At 34.7% G+C, this 23,974-nt stretch overlaps 1 protein-coding gene across 9 annotated transcripts in view; it reads left to right on the top strand.

Moving 5' to 3' along the window:
- The window catches only part of NBEA (neurobeachin), a 388,857-nt gene that overhangs the window by 9,271 nt on the left and 355,612 nt on the right, over nucleotides 1-23,974 (top strand). For all 9 annotated transcript variants that reach the window (XM_017731325.1, XM_017731319.1, XM_017731324.1 and 6 more), the window contains exons 4-7: nucleotides 188-309; nucleotides 7,037-7,163; nucleotides 14,831-14,950; nucleotides 19,978-20,124. In XM_017731325.1, the coding sequence (XP_017586814.1) occupies nucleotides 188-309; nucleotides 7,037-7,163; nucleotides 14,831-14,950; nucleotides 19,978-20,124 (516 nt within the window). The remainder of the gene's footprint in view (nucleotides 1-187; nucleotides 310-7,036; nucleotides 7,164-14,830; nucleotides 14,951-19,977; nucleotides 20,125-23,974) is intronic.

The following is a 23,974-nucleotide window of genomic DNA, read 5'->3' as shown; positions in this document are numbered from 1 at the left end:
TAAGTATTTCAAAATAGATAGAAAAGTAATGCATTTATTCAAAAGCAGTATTTGAAGGGTTTTTTCTATATTTTATATTTGAAAGTTAAAGCAGATCTACAGATCTAGAATGGCACAGGATTTTAAAAAGGCATTACTTTTAAGAGTATTTCTCAAAATCTAATTTTTGTTTCTTTCTTTTTCCCAGGCAATTGCATTGCCTCCTATTGCTAAGTGGCCTTATCAAAATGGGTTTACTCTTAACACCTGGTTTCGTATGGATCCACTAAACAATATCAATGTAGATAAGGATAAACCCTATCTCTATTGGTAAGTAGCTTATAATGCTGCAGTTATAGTTTGTTCTGGCTTCCTAACAACAGTTAATCTTTCTCAATTTTTTTAGTTTCTGACATGTTTTCTCCCTGTCCCCATCAAATATCTACAGATTTTGATGGCTGCTCACTGTATACAAACTCTTAAAAAGTCATCTGTCCTTTTTGCTTTGCAATTCCTAAGTCCATGGATTCAAGATATGGGCCTTGTAGATAAACCATAAAATCTAGTGTGGTGGTTTCTTTAGGAGTTCTAAAATATATTATTTCTTAGAGCTGTAAACTGAGAATGTTGTCATATATTCTTTTTGGTGGTAAAGATTCGTAGCTGATGTCAGTACTACAAAATAAATCCGTTAAACTCAGAGCACACTGTTTGCACATTATCTAAAGGTAATATAAAGTACATCTATGAATATGAAAACAGCTTACTGATCACCTGTTCTCCAAAAATGTGAAAAACTAATGTGAATGTAATGCGCATAAAAGAAACGGAATATACCAATCTCAGAAGGAAATTGCAGTATCACAAAATATGTTGAGTTGGAAGAGACCTATCACGATCATTGAGTCCAACTCCTAGCCCTGCACAGGACCATCCCCATCACACTGTATGCCTGAGAGCAGTGTCCAAACCCTTCTTAAACTTTGTCAGGCGCCAGCACCAGCTCTGACCACTTCCTTGGGGAGCCTGTTCCAGTGCCCGACCACCCTCTGGGTGGAGAACTTTTCCCTAATATCCAATCTAAACCTCCCCTGACACAACTTCAGGCCTGTGACTACAGGTCCTGTGACTACAGGGAAGAGATCAGTTCCTGCCCCTCCTCTCCCCCCTCATGAGGAAGTTGTAGTTGCAATGAGGTCTCCTCTCAGTCTCCTCTTCTCCAGGATGAACAGACAAGTGACCTCAGCCACTCTTCATACGGGTTCCACTCCAGACCCTTCACCATCCTCATGGCCTTCCTTCAGACACTCTCCAATAGTTTAATGTCTTTATAAAATCTTGGTGCCCAAAACTGCCCCCAGCACTTGAGGTGAGGCTGCCCCAGTGCAGAGCAGAGCAGGAAAATCCCCTCCCTTGCCCGGCTGCCAATGCTGTGCCTGATGTCCCCCAGGACATGCCTGACCCTCCTGGCTGCCAGGGCACTGCTGACTCATGTTCAGCTTGCCATCAACCAGCACCCCCAGGTCCCTTTCCACAGCACTGCTCTCCAGCCCCTCATTCCCCAGTCTGTCTGTACATCCAGGGTTACCCCATCCCAGGTGCAGAATCTGGCACTTTCCCTTGTTGAACTTGATATCGTTGGTGATTGCCCAGTCATCTGATTTGTCGGTCTCTCTGCAGGGGCCTCACTGCCTTCAAAGGAGTCAACAGTTCCTCTCACAGTTTTGTACTATCTGCAACTTGCTTTTATGCCTTCCAGTCCTGCATCCAAGTCATTTATGAAAATGTTGAAGAGCACAGGGCCTAAGATGTAGCCCTGCAGACCCCACTAGTCACAGGAACAATGCAAATTCTTGCAATTTTTAGATTGTGGATTAACCCAAGCTCTAATTAATAATTCAAAATAGGAAAAACATCCATCTAAACTTTACACAGATTTCAGACTTTGCCACATAAAAGTTTGTGTCACATACAACCACCACCAATAGAAAGATACCAAAGTAAACATTTATTTTCTTTCAACATGCTTTTTGATCATATAATTAATATCTTTTTCAGTTTAACTAGATGAAAAATGTGTAGTATAAATAACTCTAGGCTTTAGGTGAGTGCAGTGCCTTTGTGGTGTGAGACAGCAGTTATATCAGCTCAACCATGATGTGAAAACTGATTCTAAAAACTGGAGATAGGAAGCAAAGGAATGCTTTCACATTTGCCAGATGTGAAGGAAATTTGCCACTATTCTGTTGTTAGGGACATGCTAAACCCTGCTTCAAGAACTGTAAGTCAATTTGGTTTTTTCTAAAAAAATAATTCTAATTATCTCTGAGGATGATGTTGGGCAGCTGCTGACAGTCTATTAACACTTGTGTATTGGAACAGTATTGCAGCTATCTTACCAATTATAAACTGAGTGTGACAATCCTGGAAGAAAATTAGAAGTCTGACATTTGCATAAATGATAAATAACAACAAGGCAGAGCAGTCAAATTCAAAGGGTAAGGTAAAAGAATTCTGTAGCAGAAATTTTAGTATAAGCCAACCAATGTCATATACCTGGCAGTGGATAGTGGGTGCCATGCTTACAGAATGAGTAGTTATATATTAGAAAGCAGAAATTACAGCAGGATGTTAAAGATTGTTGTAGGTTACCAACTTACTGTGAAATCCATTTTCATTGCTTTAGCTGAAAGAGCTAATGTGATCTTTTTAAGGATAGTCTGAACAAACAGAAAAGATAATAAAGGTTCCCTTCCTGAGATCTTGGCAAAAGCATTACTGGAATGCCATTTACGGTTAAGAATTCCTACTTCTTTTAAGAGACCATTGGAAAAACTGGTACTATTCATAAAACACTTGAGAGTGTCCCCTGGAAAACATATTTTATAATAAATAATTTTTTTTAAAATCTGAGATCCAGTGGGTAGACTACAAAACAAGAAAATTCAAACTTTTAGATACACAGAACTATGGTCACTTCAACTATCACAACTATAAGACACAGCAAAATAATAATAAACATCTTCATTATAGTTTAATAGATTGTTGGAAATATTTCTTAAAAACTAAGGTGTAGATTCTTTGTCATAAAGACACTGCAAATTTAGATATTTAGGGCTAGCCTTGAGTATGCTCAACTGGGAAGTCTCCTTCCTCTAAATCAATTTACTTGTTCCTGCTAAAAAAAAGGGATGGGTGACATAAGTAAGGCCTGGAATTAGATATGATCAATCCAGATGCTAGGATTGATTTTAGTGGGGGTTTTTTGTGGTTTTTTTTCAGTTTTTTATTTTTTAAGATGTGCTTTCTTTCAGATTATATATCAGGTTCTCTAAAAGAGTTAGAAGGTGAACTGAGGCTGGATTGTCATAAATGTTTTTTGCCCATAAAACATCCAAGTGCTTCCACAAGCATTATATGGAAGAATGGCTAAAACTTCTGAAAGTACATTCTACATTTTAGTTTTACAGATGTAGAGACAGGAAGGAAAAAAAAAAAAACAACCAAAAATCAAGCTGTCTAATATTTTCAGACTTTCTCTAGGGCTTGTGATAATAGAGATAATGCAGAACAGTTGCAAAAGCATATAGTGGAATTCCAAAGTTGGTAGAAAGCAAATTTCACACACACCTTTCAGGCAAGAATGAATTAATATCTCCTCAATATCAGCACGACAATCATGTGTTAAATTGCTCATAAAATCATAAACTAAAGAAACTGGAATCGCTAAACAGTTCCACCAGTGGATGGAAGAATGCTCTCTTGCTATTGAAGTGTAATAGCATTCACTAGCTGCTTTGAGAAACTGGCTGAAATGGAACATAATTGTAAAGGTTATATGAACAAACTGTAGTAAAATTGTGTTCCAGCTGCTATGGGAGGTAATTTAAGGCTCATAAAACCATATGGCTGTTGATGGTACTGCTCTTGTTGTCTCCATGCATTTCATCTCTGGATGTGGCAAGTTCTGCACATGTAGGTAATCGGTAAGAAAATTTCTTTGCAATATCCTAGAGACCAGTCCTAGCCTACATTACCTCTGGCAAGAAAGAAAATGTGAAGATTAATATTATATAGTATAATGTTGAAGTAAACAGAACACATTTGAATACTCAGTTTCTTAACTACTGTTGTATTAGAATTCTTATTAATTTAGGGGAAAACCAGTAAAATCTTGAGTAAGTTTATAAATGTTTATAAAATCATTCATTCTATTCCAAGACAAAGAGCCCTGCTAAGAAATTAGCAGTTTTTTCATTATTTCATTGCTTTCTCATGTTCGTGCGCAGAACTCCAGGAAGTTAAACACATGACAACTCAGTGTTTAAAATTTTAGAAACAGTCTGATTTGACCATAATGGTGATAAAATCAGCCCAGTAACCAGGAAGGATAGGAAAGGGAAAAAAATTTAAAGATGTAGACCTTTATTCAAGAGAGATTCTTTATTTCAAAATGCTTTCTAGCTCTTGTTCAAAGTAGTAGGAGACATTTTACACAATGGTAATGTTTTATCAGGTAGAACCATGATATTTTCAATGGTTGGGTGTTGTTAATTTAAAATAAAAGATTATATTTGACATCTCTAATGAAATAATACAACATCATATGTCAGAACGTAGTGAATCTCTGTATTGTTTTAATATCCTTCAGAATGGGATTCCATTAAACAAAACCATTTTAGACTGTAGAGATGACTTACATTGCTGAGAAACGAATTTGGCATCGTGAGAGATGCAGTTACCTGCTGAAAAGTTCTTTGAGTGGCATAAGGCCCTAAGGAGATAAATCAAAGTCTCAAACTATCTCAGAACACATTCAGTTGTTCCTGTTGTAAGAGCTGTATTTTAGGTTTTCTAACCTTCATTTTATTGTACAGAATTCAGTGCTGTGGTCATGCAGGTTGTGTATATGGATAATGCAGATTGTATATGTATATGGGTGATATTCTTCCACAGGGCTGTTCACTGCTCCTTTTGTTGGGGACTATAGCTGCCTTTGGGGTCATTGTGGAAGCCAGATCATTGCATGATCCAGATTAAAAATAGTCTTCAAAAGATTAAAGGGAACGGCAGTGTTATGAAGTATCTTCACTGCTGAGATCAGTGATAGTGGACAGCATGTAATATTTCTTTTCATTCTTAGGTTATGTCTTAGGTTTATTTAGAGAGGACATTTTACCATTTTACGTTTATTAAAGAAGTGTTTTTTTTTTTTTTTTTTCCTTTTTTACAAAGAGAGTTCTGTGGAAACTTTGTAAAGGCAGTGGCAGGGAATAACGCTCCTTTTCAGCACAACAGCTTGAAGGGAGAGAGAACTGTGTACAATGTAGAGAAGCAGATGAATGAATAAGACACAGCCTGAATTTGGGAAAAAAAAGATATATGCTATATCTACTTCAAGACTGGAAGTAGAAACTTGTGTGCAAGGACCCATTAGGGTGCAGAAAAACCATCTATAGGTGTTATTACTCCTGTTTACTCGGTTCTGTTTACTCTGTTTTTAAAATTTAATAAAAGTATTCTAATTAATTAATTAAAACAAAAGTGGCTTTCTAAAATTTGAGAATTTGAATGTCTCTTTTTTACCTCGTCTACAAATTCCCTCATAGGAGAGGAATGTCTAAGCCCTGATCACCTCAGGGTCTAATCACAACACCTATCTTATAAAGAGTTTATTTTTTTCGTAAGGTCATGGTTTATCAACTATTTTTTTGATGGTGAGCGAAGAGGAAAATCTGATTCTCTCCTTAAATAATGTACACATGCAGATTTAACTGTAAGTTTCTGAAGATTGAATAAGCTCCACAAATATGCAAATTTTTCCATATTAAAATCATTATTGTATATGTGTGTGGTAGGGTAGACCAAAAATATACAATTTCAGCAGCTATTAAGGAAGATGAAATTTGAACTTGATGTTTGTGTGTACCTTTCACCTCTTAATATTCCTAGAAAAAAAACTAGTAAAAATGTTTGAAGAAAATGTTGCAACAAAGAAACAATTTAAATCAGTATTATTGCAATAACATAAAATTATTTTATAAGTTAGCTACATGAAGAGAATGAGAAAGTATTAATTAGTGGGCTACAGGGCTTTGTGCAAATGCTCAAAATGAGTAGTGTCTTTTTTCTTATATTTACAAAGCTTCATTTCAGAATTCATAGCTGAAATTCACCATCTAGACCTTGTATTTCAACCATTGGTTATTTATTAAAGAAAAGTCTAGAATCTTTATAAAGTTGCTCCATATTGTTGATAGCAAACTGCTCTTCATTGTACTTAGCTTTGCAGAAGGGATTATGCAGCATAGCCGTAGATATGGACTTGCCGTTTTTAAATTGTTCTGTGAATGTCATTCATGAACTTTCACCAGTTACCTTTGCAAAGTGGTTTTTAAGTCCAGAATTACTCTTTAAAATGCTCTTGATTTCAAATATAAGTGGAGAAATGTATGAGCTTTCTTTGTTATCTTTCTTTATGATATTTGTCATAAGGAAGCTTGGAAATCCTTGTTAAACTTACTTTCTTAAAATTGCAGTCCTTTATCCATTTGACAAATGAAAATAAATCCGCAACTCAGATGATTAAAACTTCATAGATCATTAGCAAATTAATTCATAAGTCTGAAAAATAATTCCTGTGTATAATAATTATCTTGAATCCAAATTTGTGTCATACCAGCTGCATCGTTCTCTGAATCCCCCAAAATTCTAAGGCATCTCACACTTGTTCTGTAATGGATATTTCTTCACAGCTTTAACCAGATATGTTATTTTAAACGATGATTAATTAAGAAACTGAGGGTGAAACATGATAGATATAATACTGTCTTGGATTTTAGAAAAAAAAAAAAGTCCTGATTTTTAAAATGTGGTCTGGAATCTATTAAGTGCTGAAGGTGAGTAGCTCCCCAAAGAATGGTGGAAGAAAATTAGATTCACCATTCCAGGTACAAATTTATTTTCTTTTTCATGGCAATTTAAAGTAGTATTTGGACCTTTTTATTATACAATAATTCCCCTTTTCTCAATTTCATTCATAATTCTTTCTTTTCAGTTTCCGCACTAGCAAAGGTGTTGGGTATTCTGCTCATTTTGTTGGCAACTGCTTAATAGTTACGTCGTTGAAGTCAAAAGGCAAAGGTTTCCAGCACTGTGTGAAGTATGACTTTCAGCCACGCAAGGTAAGCAAAGTGGTGTTTACAGTAAAGAATAACATTGAATAACATGAATAACATTGACACTGTGCTTCTGGGATGAGGGCTAAAATCCCTTTAGTGCCGTAGTATTACTAATAATTTTGTATTTATAAGTAATTGCTCTAGTGGTCATGCAAAGTTACAGTTCAGAATCAATTCAAGAAAAATGTAATAATTTATAGCATAGCATTTCTATGAAGTCAGTTTGCTTTTCAAATTACTGCTTAATTAGCTTCAGATAGAGAAGAGTTTTGAGTACTTGTAAAATGGCTATTATTTATATACCATCATTCTGTTTCTGAAAATTCTGTACGTGGTAGCTTTGTGGCCAAGGTCTTATATGATATAAGGCTCTGAACTTTCTTCCATGTCAGTGCTGTTTCGGGATTTCTCATTTTTCATAGTAAATCTTGATTATATCTCTAGATCATTTTAGTGTTTATTTCTACTCTATGCCTAGTAGTCTTAGGGGAACAATGATTTTGCGGCCTTCAGTATTGCTGTTAGTTGACTTTTCTGTGCAGCAAGCATTATGTGTTTGTCATGGATATCAGTCTGTGTATATTTTGCCATGAAGCTCATTTCTTTTTTTTATGGGCTTAGAATTTGTATATTGAATTTTAGTTCTTGATTTTTTTTTTTTTTTTTTTTTTTTTTTTGAGAAACCAATCTCTTTAGGAGAGAATGCCATTGTTCACACATCAGCTTAATGTTCTACTATTTCTCTTGGTGTCTGTGGCTCAAAATCACCGATTCTAATTTTGTCATTGTGCCAATTTGGGCAAATTTGGAAATACATCCTCTGAGAGAAGGCAGGTTACAACCATCCCGCCCCCACCAGGTTCAGGAAAAAAATAATTTTTCCTTGAAGGAAAGTGAAAGAGATAAAAACTATTTATTTAACAAACGCACAGGAAAAGGATAATAATGCTAAATAATGAAACCTCTTGCTGTAGAGAGAAAACCTGGGAAAATTTCAGAGTCCTTCCGTAGGTAGCCTCTCTCCTCCTCCTCGGAGCTGGGACGGGGTGGGCCCTCCTCCCGGGCCTCCACCTCGGTGGAAAAGTCCCAATATGTTCTGATATTGAAAACAGTCCAGCAGAGAAAAAGGGGAAAAAAACCCCAAAGTCCCAGGAAGACAAAAGTTCAACTCTCCGTCTCCCTCTGGGGAAAAAAGGCCGAAAGCTGGTTGGAAAGCAAGCAGGGTGCTTCCTCCGCTCTCTACCGCAGAAAGCAGAGGAGTCTGTGTATCTGTGTCCTTGAAAACAAATTGTAAACTGCTTTGAAAGTTTTGTTGAGTGTTTTTTTTCTCTCCCCCCTCTCAGGCTCACTTTAAAGGCACAGAAAAGGCAAAAAATTAATTTCTGGGCATAGAACAGCGATATGGGATACAACATAATAAAGTCACCCCCAGACAGTCATGTAGCTTTGACTATCCCACAAGCATGAAACTTACGGTTTTCTTAAAACAAAGTAATGTCTTTTTCTAGCATACCACTTATAAACGTATCTGCTGAGTGTATTGGAGTGAATCAATTCTGGTTTTCATGTTTTTTCAATTTTATAGCGAGAAAAGTATTTTGATGACAGTTGAATTTTAGTTTAAAGTAGCACATCTGAATCCAGGAAAAAACATAATTGTTAACTTTTGTATTATATTATTGATAGTCAGCTTTTGGGATCTAGCTGATCTTTACTTGTTGATGAGGAAATAGTTTTTCATATTTAGCAAGATATGCTTTTGTTAATTTTTAATACATATGACTAGTTTTCTTTATGCCAGCTCTGGAAAATTTTAGCTTTTGCTGTTTTAATAAAAATGACTAATTCTGAAATGCTAGTACCTGTGTATCTCATTATATGAATACCAGTTTCAAATCAAAATCAGCTGATCTGCTGAAGTATATCAAAATATAACTCCCATGTTATTTTCACATATCCCAAAGTTCATGCTTCATACACTTTGGGTTATGTGTCAGATTTAGAAAATATTTCAAACAAATAATCTAGAATATATTTTCAAGTGGTTTAATATATGTTTTTCCATCATTAACTTGTGTCCACATGTGTATGTTAAGGTACATAATTCATAGTGGAGGAAATAAAACCTGTCAAATACTATTCCTGGCCCTTACAAATCAAAATTTATCCTGTTTAACATGAAAATTGATTTTCTTCATGTTGTTTAGATATGACATTGGTTTCACTGTACAAGATTTGGATGTGTAGGTATGTATTCAAAAAATGTGTCCTCATTTACAAAGCAGCTAACTGTCCAAATGCTAACTTAAGAAGTGTGATTTTTGCCATCAGATGTACCATTCCCTAGCTATTTGCTTACAGACATAGGCAATAGATTTGTCAGAAGCATCATCTTCAATAAACTTCTGAATAATGTGTTTTGAGGGTTTTAAAAATTTTTTGGTGAGTCACAGTAAAATGATAAATTCAAGTCACCTGGTCAAAAGCTTTATGTAGGCAGATCAGAGAGTTGCTATGTTCACGTGAAGGTCTTCCTGCTGTTAACTATGTCATATGACACCATTCACAGTATAATGTGTAATCTTAATTTATAACTTTAACATGTGCCGAGTGGTTACTTTACGTTTCAATTGGTGTATTTTAATAATATTGTAAATGTAAGCATTTATAAAACTATATGGATAAATTTGGTTATCATATCTCCAAATAGAAAATATGGGTGTAGTATAATAGCCTGACATCTCAACAGAGATAAACTAACTTTGGCAGTATTATGTTTAATATGTCTACTGCTTTTTTGGGACTCCAAACTGAATTTTTTGTGTGAGTAACCCCCAGTGGTTTTTGCTCCCTTGAGTTTCAGCATCAGCATCAATTCTTGTAAAACTGTAACAGGAAAGCAGTGTAGTCAAGAGCAAACAGCTTTTTTTTGTGTGTATGTTTCTAATCCTGAGCACCTTTAACTGTAGCAGAGACAGAAATAAGTTCCACATCCTGGAAATACTTAGTGTGTGATGCCTCATCTCTCTGATTGTACTGTGCTATGGAGTAGGAATATGACTTAGTGACTTAGCAGTTGGTGACTAAGCTTGACAGGTTTCAGCAGTAAAAACAATGCATAGTGAAGTGTCTTTTAGTACTACCTAAAGAAGCTCTTGTTACAGCAGAGAGAGGCATGGTCTTTGTGCATTTTTGAGCAAATAATATGGGGAAGGAAACTGAAGGATGAATCTGAAAGAAAATTGTATTACTGACTTTGAATATTAGGGGGAAAAAAAGGATTTTTTTCAACTAAAAGTTGAAGAAAAATTGTGTGTGAGATCATACAACTTGGTTGGTTTGTTTGTAGTAGAAAAGTGTCCTCAGATACAGAATGATAGAGAAATTAAAAAAAGCCTGTTTAGCATGAGCAAAGAACATTCATATAAGTGAGACACAGATACTAAGAGGTTATGAAGCATACATGGATGGCTGCTTCTACATATCATAGAAAAAAATAAAAAGGAAAGAAGCTGGAATGTCTTATTTAGATCAGATTATTGACATAATAGTAGTATCAGAAGCTTTGTGGACTTGACCATCAGTAGTTATAGCTATGAGTGATAGTGGGGCAGGCCTTGGCCATAGTATGGTGCCCTGTAGTAAAGACAGCCTTATCAGGTAAATAAGTTAATTGTAACAATATATAAAATTGTTTTTGTGCTCTGAAAATCAGCAGCTCAGTAGGAAAACCATACTTTTCAATTAAATTGTTAGCCACATGACAAGGATGGTTATAGCATCTGTGATGAATTGGAGAAGATCAGAAAGCATACTAATAAACTGGGTGTTATCTTACTGGTAAAGGTGTTCAAACTTTTAAATACCACATACATTTAGATTTATTTATTTTGGTAACTTTCAGAGAGTTCAGACATTGACTCTTGCTTGAATTTGTTGTGAAAAATGCAGGATATGCTGTATATGAAGGATTTATGATTTTTATTTTCAAAGGAACTGCAAAAATCTGCCTTTCCTTCTTAGGAAAAAAAAGTGTTTGTTAATGCTAGAGAGATTGCCTAAATGCAAAATTACAAAATACTAAAAGCAAATACAGCATTAATCAAAAAATCCAATAGACTATTTAAAAGCTGCTTACAATTTACCTGAGCATAGATAAATAGCAAAGTACAGACCACTGTAAGTAAAACGAATTTGTTCAGGAAGTCAAAGTTGCATCCAAATAAAGAGTACTTAGAAAAGTAAAAGTTATAGCAAATTCTATGCAAATTATTAGACAAGTAGGTTTTTTTCCTGTTCATAGGGCCAATTAGATGACTGAGGCTTAATAGGAAACCTTGAAGAATATATTAACATGGCAAAAAAGCTAAATTATTTAATTCCATCATTGTTTACTACAAGATGAGTCAATGGAGATGAGTCAGAGGAAGTGTCTCAAATTTAAATGTCAATAGAAGAGATATAGAAATCTATATAAGACATAGTAATTAATTTCTAGAACCTTAGAGTAGGCAGCCCCTAGTTCCAAAGCCAAAATTTCAATTGGGTTATAAATTTTTTTTTTTCCCAAAGGAATTCTAGATGGGAAATAAAACAAATTTTAGAAAATGTGCTTTCTGATATTTAGAATTAGATATTATCACACTTGATTTCTTTGCCATCAAATTGTGATAGAAGCTAGGAAAATGTAAAGGAATGATTAGAAAACACATAGATAAATGTATCTGGGACAAAGCAATGCACTGCTGCACTGGAATTTTTTCCCTTGCTTCCACTGAATTATTTTAAAGAGTCTCACTTTGCATAAGAACAAGTTTGTTAGCCAGTTGATACACACACTACGTGGATTTCTGAAAATCTTTAGGCATTATACTCATCTGAAAGCCTTAAAAGAAATTATGTTATTATGCGATAAGAGAATTATATTCATTAAAATACAGTGATGGAAGGATATGAATCAAGTGAGCAAGCAGAAATCTCAGAAGGACTTTTATTTTCTTGTTGCTAAGACTGCATCAGGGACTTGGTGGAGTTTGTCATCTTCTATTTAGGAACTAGCTTTGAAAACCCACATTAGTCATTTTGGCTAGATTAATAGTGACAAATGCGAGACAAAGAGTAAACCATTTTTTTAATACTTGAATACTTTCCCGGCTAAAAATATATTGCCACTTAAGGCGTAAATTTAGTTAATTCAAGGGTAGGAGGACAAAAAGCAGTATTTTACTGGATTAGTTACTGTAGTGAGCTAGGATAGACTTCGTGTGCATGTTTGTGTATGCATGTGTATTCAAGATCAGAGCTGAGGGGTTGTTTTAGAACTTGGCTTGTGGTTCAGAGTAATAGGCATAGGTAGTGGTCTGACATAGCAGCCCAGCTAAAGATTCAGAAAAGTTGCATGAAAGAAATTAGGCTTGAACTAAAAGAAGTTGCATGAGCATGTATGGGGGATAACATGGGGGAAAAAATTATTATAATAAGGAGTTTATATAATTCCCCTAAATTTTGATGTGAACACCAAAGCTCTCCCAAGATAGCATTTCTCATTTTAGTTCCTTGTAGGCTCTGTGGACAGTATTTAAAAAGAAGTAATGAATTATTTGTTTCCAAATGATGAATGAGTCATCTAGTAAGCTTCAGCTACACACAGAGACAGTCTTACAAATTGGTATGTTTTCAGAAATGGTTTTAAAGCCCTTGAAAAGTAAAGTCACAGGCAGAAGATAAATAGATAAAACCTGGGGCTTAGGGGTTGTCAGCTGATTTCTGCTACAAAAGTGTCATACCTGGAAATACGAATAAATACACAAAAGGCACAACTTTGAATAGAACCAGCACAAAGAATGCCTGCTGTTGGGATGAAAATTTTTTAAATCAACATCACTTGGTGGAGATTATTGGTAAATTAACCACTGAAGGAATGGGAACATGGGAATATTTTTCTGAGAGATTTATGTTGGGTTGTGTGGAGCTTTGGAAAAGAAGTAATGATGAAAAGAAAGCTCCAGTCATGTGGTTTGCACTGAGTTTCTGATTAGCAGTTACATGTCTAGACATTGAGTTGTGAATATTTTGTTGAATTTATGGTGAGTGTTCCTTCCTTAAATAGAATCTGGTTACAAAATGGGAAATGAAATTTGCTTAGGGAGTTTTGAGTTAGGTTTTTTGATTTTTTTTTTTTTTTGAGGTTGACAGTGACTTACAAAAATTACTTTGTTCATGGTTCTTTGAAAAAAAAAAAAATTGAGTTGCCATGCATGACTTCAGAAGCCAAATCTGGAGCAGTACTTCTTTAATCCAGTATTGCTCAATAAGTCTATTTGCTTTGAAATTCAAGAAATGACATACTCTAAGGTATCATTGTATAATCAGCAGCACTTTTCTATCTTCTCTTAGCTGTAGGTTTTAAGGAGGAAAAAATGAAAAAATATTTTTTAATACCTGGACACAGATGTGTAAAAATATGTGTTCTCATATCTAGAGATATTATAGACATGTAACAGAACACAGCTCAACTTGACAACGACTGCTGTAGTGCTTATTGTAAAAATGTATTTTGCTGCATGCTTTTTTTTTTTTTTGTAATTCTGTGCTTTGTCTAATATCAAAATCAACATGTGAGAACATTTGCTTTTATTTGCTCTGATACAGAGAGACAGAATTTTATATGAGTAGGCTCTGTATCTACTTATCCCAGCTCAGAAAGAGAGTTAACAAGCCCCAAGGGTTGCAGAAGGGCCCTACTTTGAAAAAGAGGGACTTATCTGAACACGGAAATCAAAATATAGTAATTGAAAAAGATACCAAGAAAGGAATGATGGTGAAAATGTCAATTATTATTCCAAATTATTAGAAGACAAAAGGACGTTTTTAAGACAAGCTGACATTTTCACAGAGTCAATAAGATTGGAAGGGGATGTGTTGAGACCATCTTGTCTCTTCCGCTGTTTGCAGAAGGGACACCTAGATCAGGTTGCTCTGGATTTTTTCCAGTTATCTTTCTAATGTCCCCAAGCAAGAAGACGCCACAGGTCTTCTTGAACTTCTTTGTCATGGACATAATGATTCCTGTTAAACAAATTACGGGAAAGATCACCACAGTTGTACATGGAAGCATTTAATTGTGGTGCCTTCTCTGATTATTTAATGCATTTTTAATTATATGAAAGTTGTCCAAAAATCAGTGGAATGGTAAAGAATAGAGGAAAAATATCAAAGCAAACAATCAGGATGACATCTTAAACTGGGCTGTAAAATTTGCTATTGTAAATTTTTTCTATTTATTTAGTAATTTCTGATAGACAGCTGTGCTGCAGAGACAGAGGTATGTGCTATGAATTTGTTAAGGTAAGAGCACATAGCTCTGGATTTCCTATCAAAACTCAGCTGTGTTTTTTTTACAGAATAGTGTTGAAATTAAATTGTATGTATGCAATTTCACCTCTAATCCCATAAAGGAATGCAGGTAGGTACAATATTACATTTAGGCACAGTTCTATTGACAGGACTTGAAGTCCCATTGACTTGAATTTCAATTTTATGTGTTTGCAAGGATTCATCTGTTTGTGTAAGTTTATGAGACTGGCCTCTTATTTTTTATGCCATTCATTAACTCTATCTTTTATAGCACAAAGCCTGCCCCTGTGTACTGATTTCTCATGTCTTTCCAGTGGTACATGATAAGCATTGTACACATCTACAATCGGTGGAGAAACAGTGAAATACGTTGTTATGTGAATGGTCAGCTGGTATCCTATGGTGACATGGCCTGGCACGTTAACACGAATGATGTAAGATTTTATTCTTTTTCCTTTCTCATCACTTTTCATTTTAAGGTTAATTCAAAAAGAAAAAAAAGGTGCTATTTTTTTTTTCTCAAGATCTTTGCAGATTTTCTTTTTTAAAAGTTCTCTTTTGTTCTTACTTATTCATCTACTTAATAAAAAGTAGTATTATTGACTTTTTGGTTTTTTGTGTACATGTGCTCTCTTTCTGTACCTTCGACTTCAGAAAGTGTGAGAGCCTAGACCTAATGATGCAGAAAATATTTCTCTTTCTGGCTCAAAGTTCTGGCTATGAAAGGCAGACAAAATTATTTTCTTGTGCTTTGCCTTCAGCTAAACCTGTGATAGAATTTCAGAGGTTCTTGATTCATCAACTTGCTATGCTTTTGTTATTTTTTATTTATAATATGATTCTCATTTCTTTCTGACTGCTATAAGGGATAAGGAAGCCTTTTTGTACTTAAGGAAATGAACTCTCTTTTGCTAAATTCTAGAGGCAAAATTGGATTTCAAAGGGAGAGTTTAAATATTGCATGTTAATTAAAGCAGGAGAGCTCTGCCTTCCAAAGGTTCTTATTTCCATTTTTTGTGTTTTTTGATAGCATTTCTGCTTGCAAGAAAAGGCTAGCCTTTCAGTTTTTGCAGAGCATGGTTTCTCCTTGGTATTATAAATATTTTCGTGATAGGTGGAATGTGATAACTGAAAAGCCAGCTGAGCTCTCAGAGGATCTGGGCTGGGTTACTGGTTATATGGTGTGGGGATCTGTAATCCTGAGTGAAAAATGCTTAGCAGGAAGAGCTGCTCCTTCTGTTTGTATTTTCTTCACTGTATTCTTTTCTACTTTCTCACACAACAAAAGTACAATCTTTTCTTAGGGTGAAATTGGTTTACCAAGCTTTAGATACTTTAATGTAAGTCTTAAATAGGTACCTTTATTTTTTCCACTGAAGAATAGGCTAAGCTATGAAAGACACTGGTTATCATTAGCTCTCTGTTTTTTAATAGCAAGAATCTGTTTTATCAATAGTAGGAAGTAGAATAGAAAGTTTGAGAAAATCAGGAAAGCTGTATGAATGCAAATGTATAAAATACATAAGAGGGAAATAGGGGGGACTGTGTACATAGGCTTCTTACTATTTTGCTTTATCTAGGAAGAGAAGCTCTTGTTTTGACTCTATTAGAACTTTCTTGTTTCATATAAAGTTTGAGTTGTTAGAAGCATTCCCTTGAAAAATCTTGAGCAATTATCCAGCTTATTTGTTAACGTCTACCTTCATACCCTGCACCTGGATATAACTTTAGTCTCCTGCAAAATGACAAGAAAATACCTGACCATAATAGGTTTGGTGGAAAAGAAAACATTACGTAGGTCAGCCAGTCATTCTTCTTTCTGTACATCCCATGTTGGGCCTAAGTATTTATGTAGTTTACACTGAGAGATTTAAAAGTACAAGTTGCGAAAACTGTGAAAACAGAAAAGGTCAGGAGCTGTGCATTGTTGACTAAGTGCATCTGACTTTTCAGTCTTTTCTTATGGAAGAACATTGTGAAATAATCAAGATTTAGAGTTAAAAACACTAAGTATACTTAGTGACAAGATTTTTCATTTGCTCACTGTGTCAAATCTACTACTAAACAATGAGCATTATGATTAAACATATTTCTAGACTAGTAAAACATTCATTACATTTACATTATTGAGTTTAACATTAAGGGACTTAATTGAATATAATTTTTTTAAGCATAGGTTTTGTCTTGGTAGAGATTGGGAATTTATTTTATTTTTTCCCAGACTGATTTTGCATTACCATTCTCTAATATTTTTATGAGGGCTTTTACAATATCTGAAATTCACCTCTTGTACCCAAGCAAGAACTGAAAAATACCTCAGTCTACAATTTTCGTATGTAGCCTGGGAGACATGGAAGTAAAGATAAAGGTGGCAAAAACAGTAGGAGTAAAAAAAAAAAAAAGCTTATTTATTTTTAAATTTTTAATTATTTTTTCTTGTATTTCTTATAATTCATTCTTATTAATACAAGGCCATGAAGTTACTGGGTTCTTAACTATTTCTGTAACATGGCCAGGCAGATATAGGATATTACAAGATGTACACATTACAGCTTCAGATCTGCATTCTTCACAAATATATGTTGTCTTAAGAGATACGTTTTCATTTTATTGAGCCTCCATGTATTAAATATTTGCAGTATTTTTCACCCAAATTTTAGAGGGAAGATACAAATTTGGATGAAAAAGGGGAAAGGGATTATAAACTTCTTTGTGTAGCTATTTCTAATTTGAATGCTGCTGATACACTGTTTTTATAGAGCCATTTTTGTCTCCAAATTCATTATTGCTATGTAATGAAATATAAAAACAATAGCAATGCCAATATTTATTGTTACATTCTAGCTACAACATACCGTAGCTAGTAATAAAGGACTTATTTATCTTATCTTCCAAGAGGTAAATATAGCTAGGTGTAACATAATCAAATGTGTGCAGCCACAAGCTACTCAGCAGTCAGGATCAGCTTCATTTGCCTTATAGAACAGGTGAGAACATTAAGAACACCTGTTCTTAATTATTTATATCAAATGAACTTTGAGATAGAAGTTAAATTGAAGAATTTGACAATTGCAGCAATATTTGACTATTGTATGATTAGGAATTTTCTCCAGTTATGGGAAGTGACAGAAGAAACATAAAACTTCTCTTCAAGGTGTAGAGTATGGGGATATGGAAGTTTGGTGGAAGATTTTATTCAGATAGTTGGATGAAGATGAATTGATGATGTCTTGACATCTTTCACAGAACTTTGCATTCCCATTGTAGAATAAGGAACCTGTAGAAGGATCTAAAAAAGTTTATTTAAGTGATGAAAAGCCAACAGTTTGATAAGATCAGTAGCACTTGTACTGCATTTGAAAAAGGGCTTGTAACTATCAAGATTATTAAGGATAAAGTTTAGTCCTTAAATAACAAGGTCCATAAGTTCCAAGAGTTTAATTTTTTTATATAAATAAGATATGAGGTTTTGGGCCGAGTAAAGTAGATCTGTCAAGCACTTCATCTTGGAGTTGTTAAGGACATACTACCAGGGATGTACAAAAATAGGCAAGCAAACTTGGTGTCTGACAGGTTTAAAACTGTGGAAATGTGAGATAGTTGGAGGAAGAACAGATGAGCTATGAGTATTGGGTGATGATTTCTAAATAAATAAATTAATTAATAAATCAGGTTTACAGATTACTTGGCATCTGGAACAGAAGTGGATAAAATTACCAGGAAATCAGGAGTTAGCCCTCCCCTGCAATTAAAAATAATGGAAGCACCAAATCAAGAATGAAGTGCCAGAAATGAGAAAGTGTAAACTGGGAAGAATGAAAAAAGACAGAACAGGAAATTACTACAGGCTAACAAACTTAGAACTTAACTATAATTAGAACTCAGAATCGGTTGAGAGCTACAATAGCTGTTATAAAATTAATGATTACTAGAGGAATCCAGGAGAATACCCTTATAATATGCAGGAATGTAGTCTCAGAATATTTAATATCAACTAGGAAAAAAGTGGTATCAGTAGCTCAGACAAATTCCTCAAATAACCATTGAAAATGGCAATTGCTCAACATTAATTGACGTAACACTTTCTGACAGTAATAGCAAGAGTGTAAGGAAAGCCTCCAAGGCTAAGTAGGACTTGAATAAAGTAACTGAAAATTTTTGTAAAATTTTGCCATTAGGTTTACCAGGGGTCAAAGGGGTCTGATTAACCCATCTTTTGCACTGTACTTAGTGCATACAACTTTATTAATCAATTTTAGTGTAGGGTTTTTTTGCCAAAAGTTTTTTAATTTTGTCAAAAACATTGCTTAAAAAATAGAAATTCTAAGGAAAACAAAATTAAGATAGGTAAATCAAAGGAGGATAAATCAAGGATAAAATCCTGGCTACTTCTTCTCACCTGTTCTTAAAGCTGACCTCTAGATCTTTGTCTCTCCTTACACCTGAGTCCCCTTTTCCTTGTTAATAGCCTATCCACCTAGACCAGTTGTTGTACCAGCTTACCATATTTATTTCATTCTCTAGACTGACAGAAGTTTTCCTTAAGGTAAAACTCAGTAGTCAAGCCAGATGAAAAATCAGGTTTCCTAATGCAGGTTCTGCTGGTTTGCTGATTCAGATCAGAAAGTGAGATCAGAGCCGTGTTTCCATTCAATAAAGTATATTTGACTCAAGGAAGCTGAATGAATAACCTTCAAAGATCCTTGAACTTCCTCCTGTTGTCCTTTTGTGCTGTATCATGTTTTCTGGTTTCTCAGGTCTTTGTTCTAGACAGGTTTTTTGGAAGCACCTGAAAAACTTAAACAAATCCTTGCAAAATAGCCACAGAAATAATTTCTAATCTGAAATATAACGGTCGTGGGCAGATAGAGAACAGCAGAAGGGAGGGATAGTTTTTGGAAGAAGGAATGGAAAAAAAACTCTTGTGAGTATAGAAGGCAGAAGAGGATTTAAGGTCAAACCAAACCATTATAGGCTGTGGTCAGAGAGAAACCATGCACCAGCTAAAATTAGAAAATCTGTATTTCTTTCTTTTTTTTTTAATTTTTTTTTTTTCTGCTGGAGATGTTTACCTCTATTGCAGAAGAGTGAAAGAAGAGCGCATTTCAGCATGTGTTCTTGTATATTAGCAGTAGGAGTTCTGAGTACAATTACAAGGAACTTCAAGTGTTTCATATTCCTAGAAGGCAATAGGGGGGATTATTTTGTACTTGAATGTACTATTCTAATTTTCTCTGTTGTATGTTGACCAATTAATAGAAAACAAATCCTAGCAGCCATTCTTATGGACCTCTAAAACAATTAATGCTACTATATTCAAAATGAAGTTGTTCACCACAGGGAAGTAATAAAAGATTGATAATGGTTGGTTTATCTTTTTAATTACAGCCTCCCTTTATTTGTGGCTTCAGTAGCTGTGCATTAATATTATTTCATTATTAACTGCCTCTTTCTGATACAGAGCTATGATAAATGTTTTCTTGGATCTTCGGAGACTGCTGATGCAAATAGAGTGTTCTGTGGCCAGCTTGGAGCAGTATATGTATTCACTGAAGCACTCAACCCAGCACAGATTTTTGCAATACATCAGTTAGGACCTGGATATAAGGTAATACCGGATCTTAAGAATCATAAAACTGGAAAAAGAAAATGATTGATAGATATAGTTGGAAGATATATATGCATGTGGATATTCTTCTTAGGATCACATAGATTTTTTTCATGTGATTTGTTTTCAGCAACATAAGACTATTTTGTCAAGTATCCTAACTAACCCTAATTTTTACCATCTTTTTGAAAGACGAAAGTTTTGTTCAAAGCACAGCTGAAACATGTCTGTATGTGAAATTTATCACTTCGGGTCATAATCAGATTAGAAAAATTTCGTATTTGGTGCACTGAATACCAGAGAAGTAACTTTCTTCTCTACTGTTTGTATTTAAAAACCTGAGTTAAGGCAGATTGACATTCAACAAGGCAGAATAAACCAATTCTGTACAAATGCATGGTTTCAGGCAGTCCAGTTGAAGTAAAAGTTCAGCTTTTTACTCATGCTTTGTCACTAATATTGAGGGGACAGATTGGACAAATTAATGGTGCATGCATAAGCTTGGATCTCTAGTCAGAAATTAGGACTTATAATGGCTGTGTATGGTATTATTTCATCAAGAAAAAAAACACAGATACATTGCAGAAATCTGCAGAAATTCCTTAGTGGATAGTACTTGAAAATTAATCTAAGCCTAGGTAAACAATATTGAATTTCAATTTATACCATGAGTTATTCCCAAGCTTTCTTCTAATTTTTGAAATTTGTGGTTTCATCTGAAGCAGACTTTCAGTTTTTCAATATATATCTTTTACTCTGAAAATAAAAAATTTTAAAAGCCACAAGTAAAAATCAACATTTAGATTCTAATAGTATTAAGTTTGTGTGTTGAAAATGCATACTCTTAATCATTTGATTAGAGCTAGCACTTGAATGGCAGGGACATTTGAAAATATCTTTCATGGTGTGTATCTATGTAGTTTAAATAACCATGTATATGTCAGGATTACTTGGAGAAGAGGAAGTCTATTGAATGTGGTTGATGGTTAAAATCTATCTTGAAACTAAAACTATTTAGTCAGTTAAGAAAAGTCCATAACCTGTGCAAACAAGGAGTATTTTATTCCAAACTTAATACTGTATTTTGTTTGGACAAATATTTCTGCAAATATTTTTTGGTCATATGAAATAAGTTAATGTAGCCTTATACTTCTTAATAATAAATGTATTAAACCTTTATGAATTCAATAAATTATTGGATTTCAGTATGCAGAAGCATGCTGAAGTCATATCAAATAGGAATAAGGCTTTCATGTGTTTCAAGAAGTGAAAATTATGTAATATTTTTTGAGTGTTGAAGGGGTCGATAAGGATATGAGCTTTCATGCTAAATGACATTTCCAGTAGTTGCTGCACTAACGCTATTACAGTTGTCAAATTGCCCTGCTTGGTTCATAGGCTTCCCTTAAACTACATTTCTGCACACCTGTAGCTTCCTAGTGATTTTTTAAAATGTCAGATATATTTAATATTTTGGGGAAATTCTTCTTTTGTGTATCATGTTTTTAGATTTGGGTCATGTACACAGCACAGTTACTGCCCCCTTGCTCTCTGAAGGAGTTTTCTTCCTTGTCTAAAAATCAGGAAGTATATTTTACTATTTAATACCAGTTAAAAAGAACGGGCTCCCAGAGCAGCACCCTAGAAATAACAACATTAATTTCTTTGACTTTCTTATTCCCCAGAAAATTAAGGCAAAACAGAAGACTTTTTTTGACCCTGTTCCAATGCAAGGTCTACTCACAACCAAAAAAGAAGTTATGTCTTGCAATTTAGAGATTTCAGGGCACCAACCGTAGCTTTCACTCAAAGCCTGCCTGTTTCATATCTCATTTAAGGTTACTTCTGTAAATTCTTTCCAATTCTGTGCTGGTGCAAAGGTCCACCAGTTCAGAATACTTCATTATGGTGTTTAATAGTCTGAGGGAGCCTCAACTGACACATAGCTTGTATTGCTGAATATTAGAGGTCATGTTCTTGCTCTTATCCAACTTGATGATACAAACTGGCCTTTCAGAAACTTTTCTTAAGTAGTTCACTACATGTCCTGCTCATTCTAATTGTTGGTACTGTTAGCCAGCAGGGAAAATCAACTGTTCAACTTTTCCTAAAAAGACCCTAGATGAATTGTGAACTCCAGTTGTGCCAAACTTTTCCTCCCAAGGAAGGATTATTCAAAATAGTTGAGAATTTTTGGAAAATGTCTTCATACAGATCTTTTTTCTTGCCTATGACAGCATACGGCAGTTCCTGTGATTTACAGTTCATACTTTGGTCCATTATATCTGAGGATCTGATTCTTTAGGGGAAGCGACTATTCCTCTACCTACTTTGTTCATGAGACGAAACTTATGATTTTGCCTCTTATTCAGCTGCCCTCACAGTCATTCATAATGCCTCTAGGATACAATGACTGCTATTAAAACCTTTGGAATACAGAGAAATCTACCAGCATACACGACAGTTTGCACATATCTGTGAATATACATATATATTATGTTGCAAATTACACCAAAGCCTCAAAGTTCAAGAAAAGGGAGTCCTTGATCTACAAATAAAAATGAATCTGTTGCACTTTGTCCCATGCCTGTTCTGTGGTGCAGGTAGAAGCAACAGGTTTTAGGATTGACTAGAGAAGTCATTAAAATAAATCTTACTTATTATGCACATCAAATAATTATATATTTATGTGTATTGTTTATATTATTTATTGCACATGACATGCTTATACAGAGTGTAGTAACATAGAAGCAGATCTTGCTCAGCATGTTCTTATGAGTGCATTTGGTTATAACCAGCATGCCCTAATATAAAAATTTGTTAGGCAAATAGAAGTTTTAGTTTGAAATACTAAATTTTCACTTGCAGCAAAAGGCTTTTTTTAAAAAAAAAGTTCCATTGTGTGAGTAGCAATATTAAAAAACTGACACTCTTAGTGGCTATTGCAAAGAAATTACTCATAATCAAATTTTTAAGAGGAGAAGAGAGGCAAATATACTGGCAATAGAACCATGTGATTTGTCTCTTCTCCATTATGTCTTCCCTAATTAATTAATAATGTATCTTTAAATTTAAAACTCTATTTAGTAGAAATATTATGATTCAGTATTTGCATTCCCAGGTTTTATTTGTAATAAAGCATGCTCAGTTTGAGCCTTGCCATTGCTGAACAGGACTTTTACCTACTCCATGGACCCTTTCAGTTATTAGAGACTGAAGAAAGAAAAAGGAAATGAGAGCAGCATCCTTGGTCTCACTGTGCTTTCTCTGCTGCCCGCCCTCGTTCCCAGGCAGCAGAGAGGAAAAGCTGTCTGCTGGGATCCCGAGGGGCTGATAAACAGAATGGAGGGGCAAGGGAGGTAATGTGAGAGGAAGAGATGCATCTGATAGCATTGTTTGGTGCTGTTTATAAAAGGATGTTTCTCAAAGCCCTGTTCTAATAGCCCTGTCAAATCTGTGCCACTCCTCTTAACCGCCCCATAGGCATTTCAAAGCAAGTTACCAGATTATTCCATATGTTGCTACATCTGAGTTTGCTCTTGATCAGTGCTGCAATATCAATCTTTTTGTCACATAAGAAGGTTGTAGTAAGAATACACTCATGCCTGCACACTCACACAGAAAATAGCATTGAAAATTTAAGTTTGCTTAAACCGATTATATAGTACAAGATAATATTTTATGTATGATGCTGAACCTACAGGGGAAAAATGTAGTGAATAGTAAATCAAAAAGCCACAGTCTTGCTGCTAAAGGAAGGGGGAGAGCTGCTGGTATTTAAACAGTGTTCCTGATCAAGTACAGATTTACTGAAGAACACAGTGCTGGAGTAATTCTCATGTCTTTCTGT

This window comes from Corvus brachyrhynchos, unplaced genomic scaffold (genome assembly GCF_000691975.1).
Source record: "Corvus brachyrhynchos isolate BGI_N302 unplaced genomic scaffold, ASM69197v1 scaffold103, whole genome shotgun sequence".
In the NCBI taxonomy this organism is placed as follows: domain Eukaryota; kingdom Metazoa; phylum Chordata; class Aves; order Passeriformes; family Corvidae; genus Corvus; species Corvus brachyrhynchos.
The sequence above is the reverse complement of the archived record's forward strand: the minus strand, read 5'-3'. Positions and strand labels throughout refer to the sequence as shown.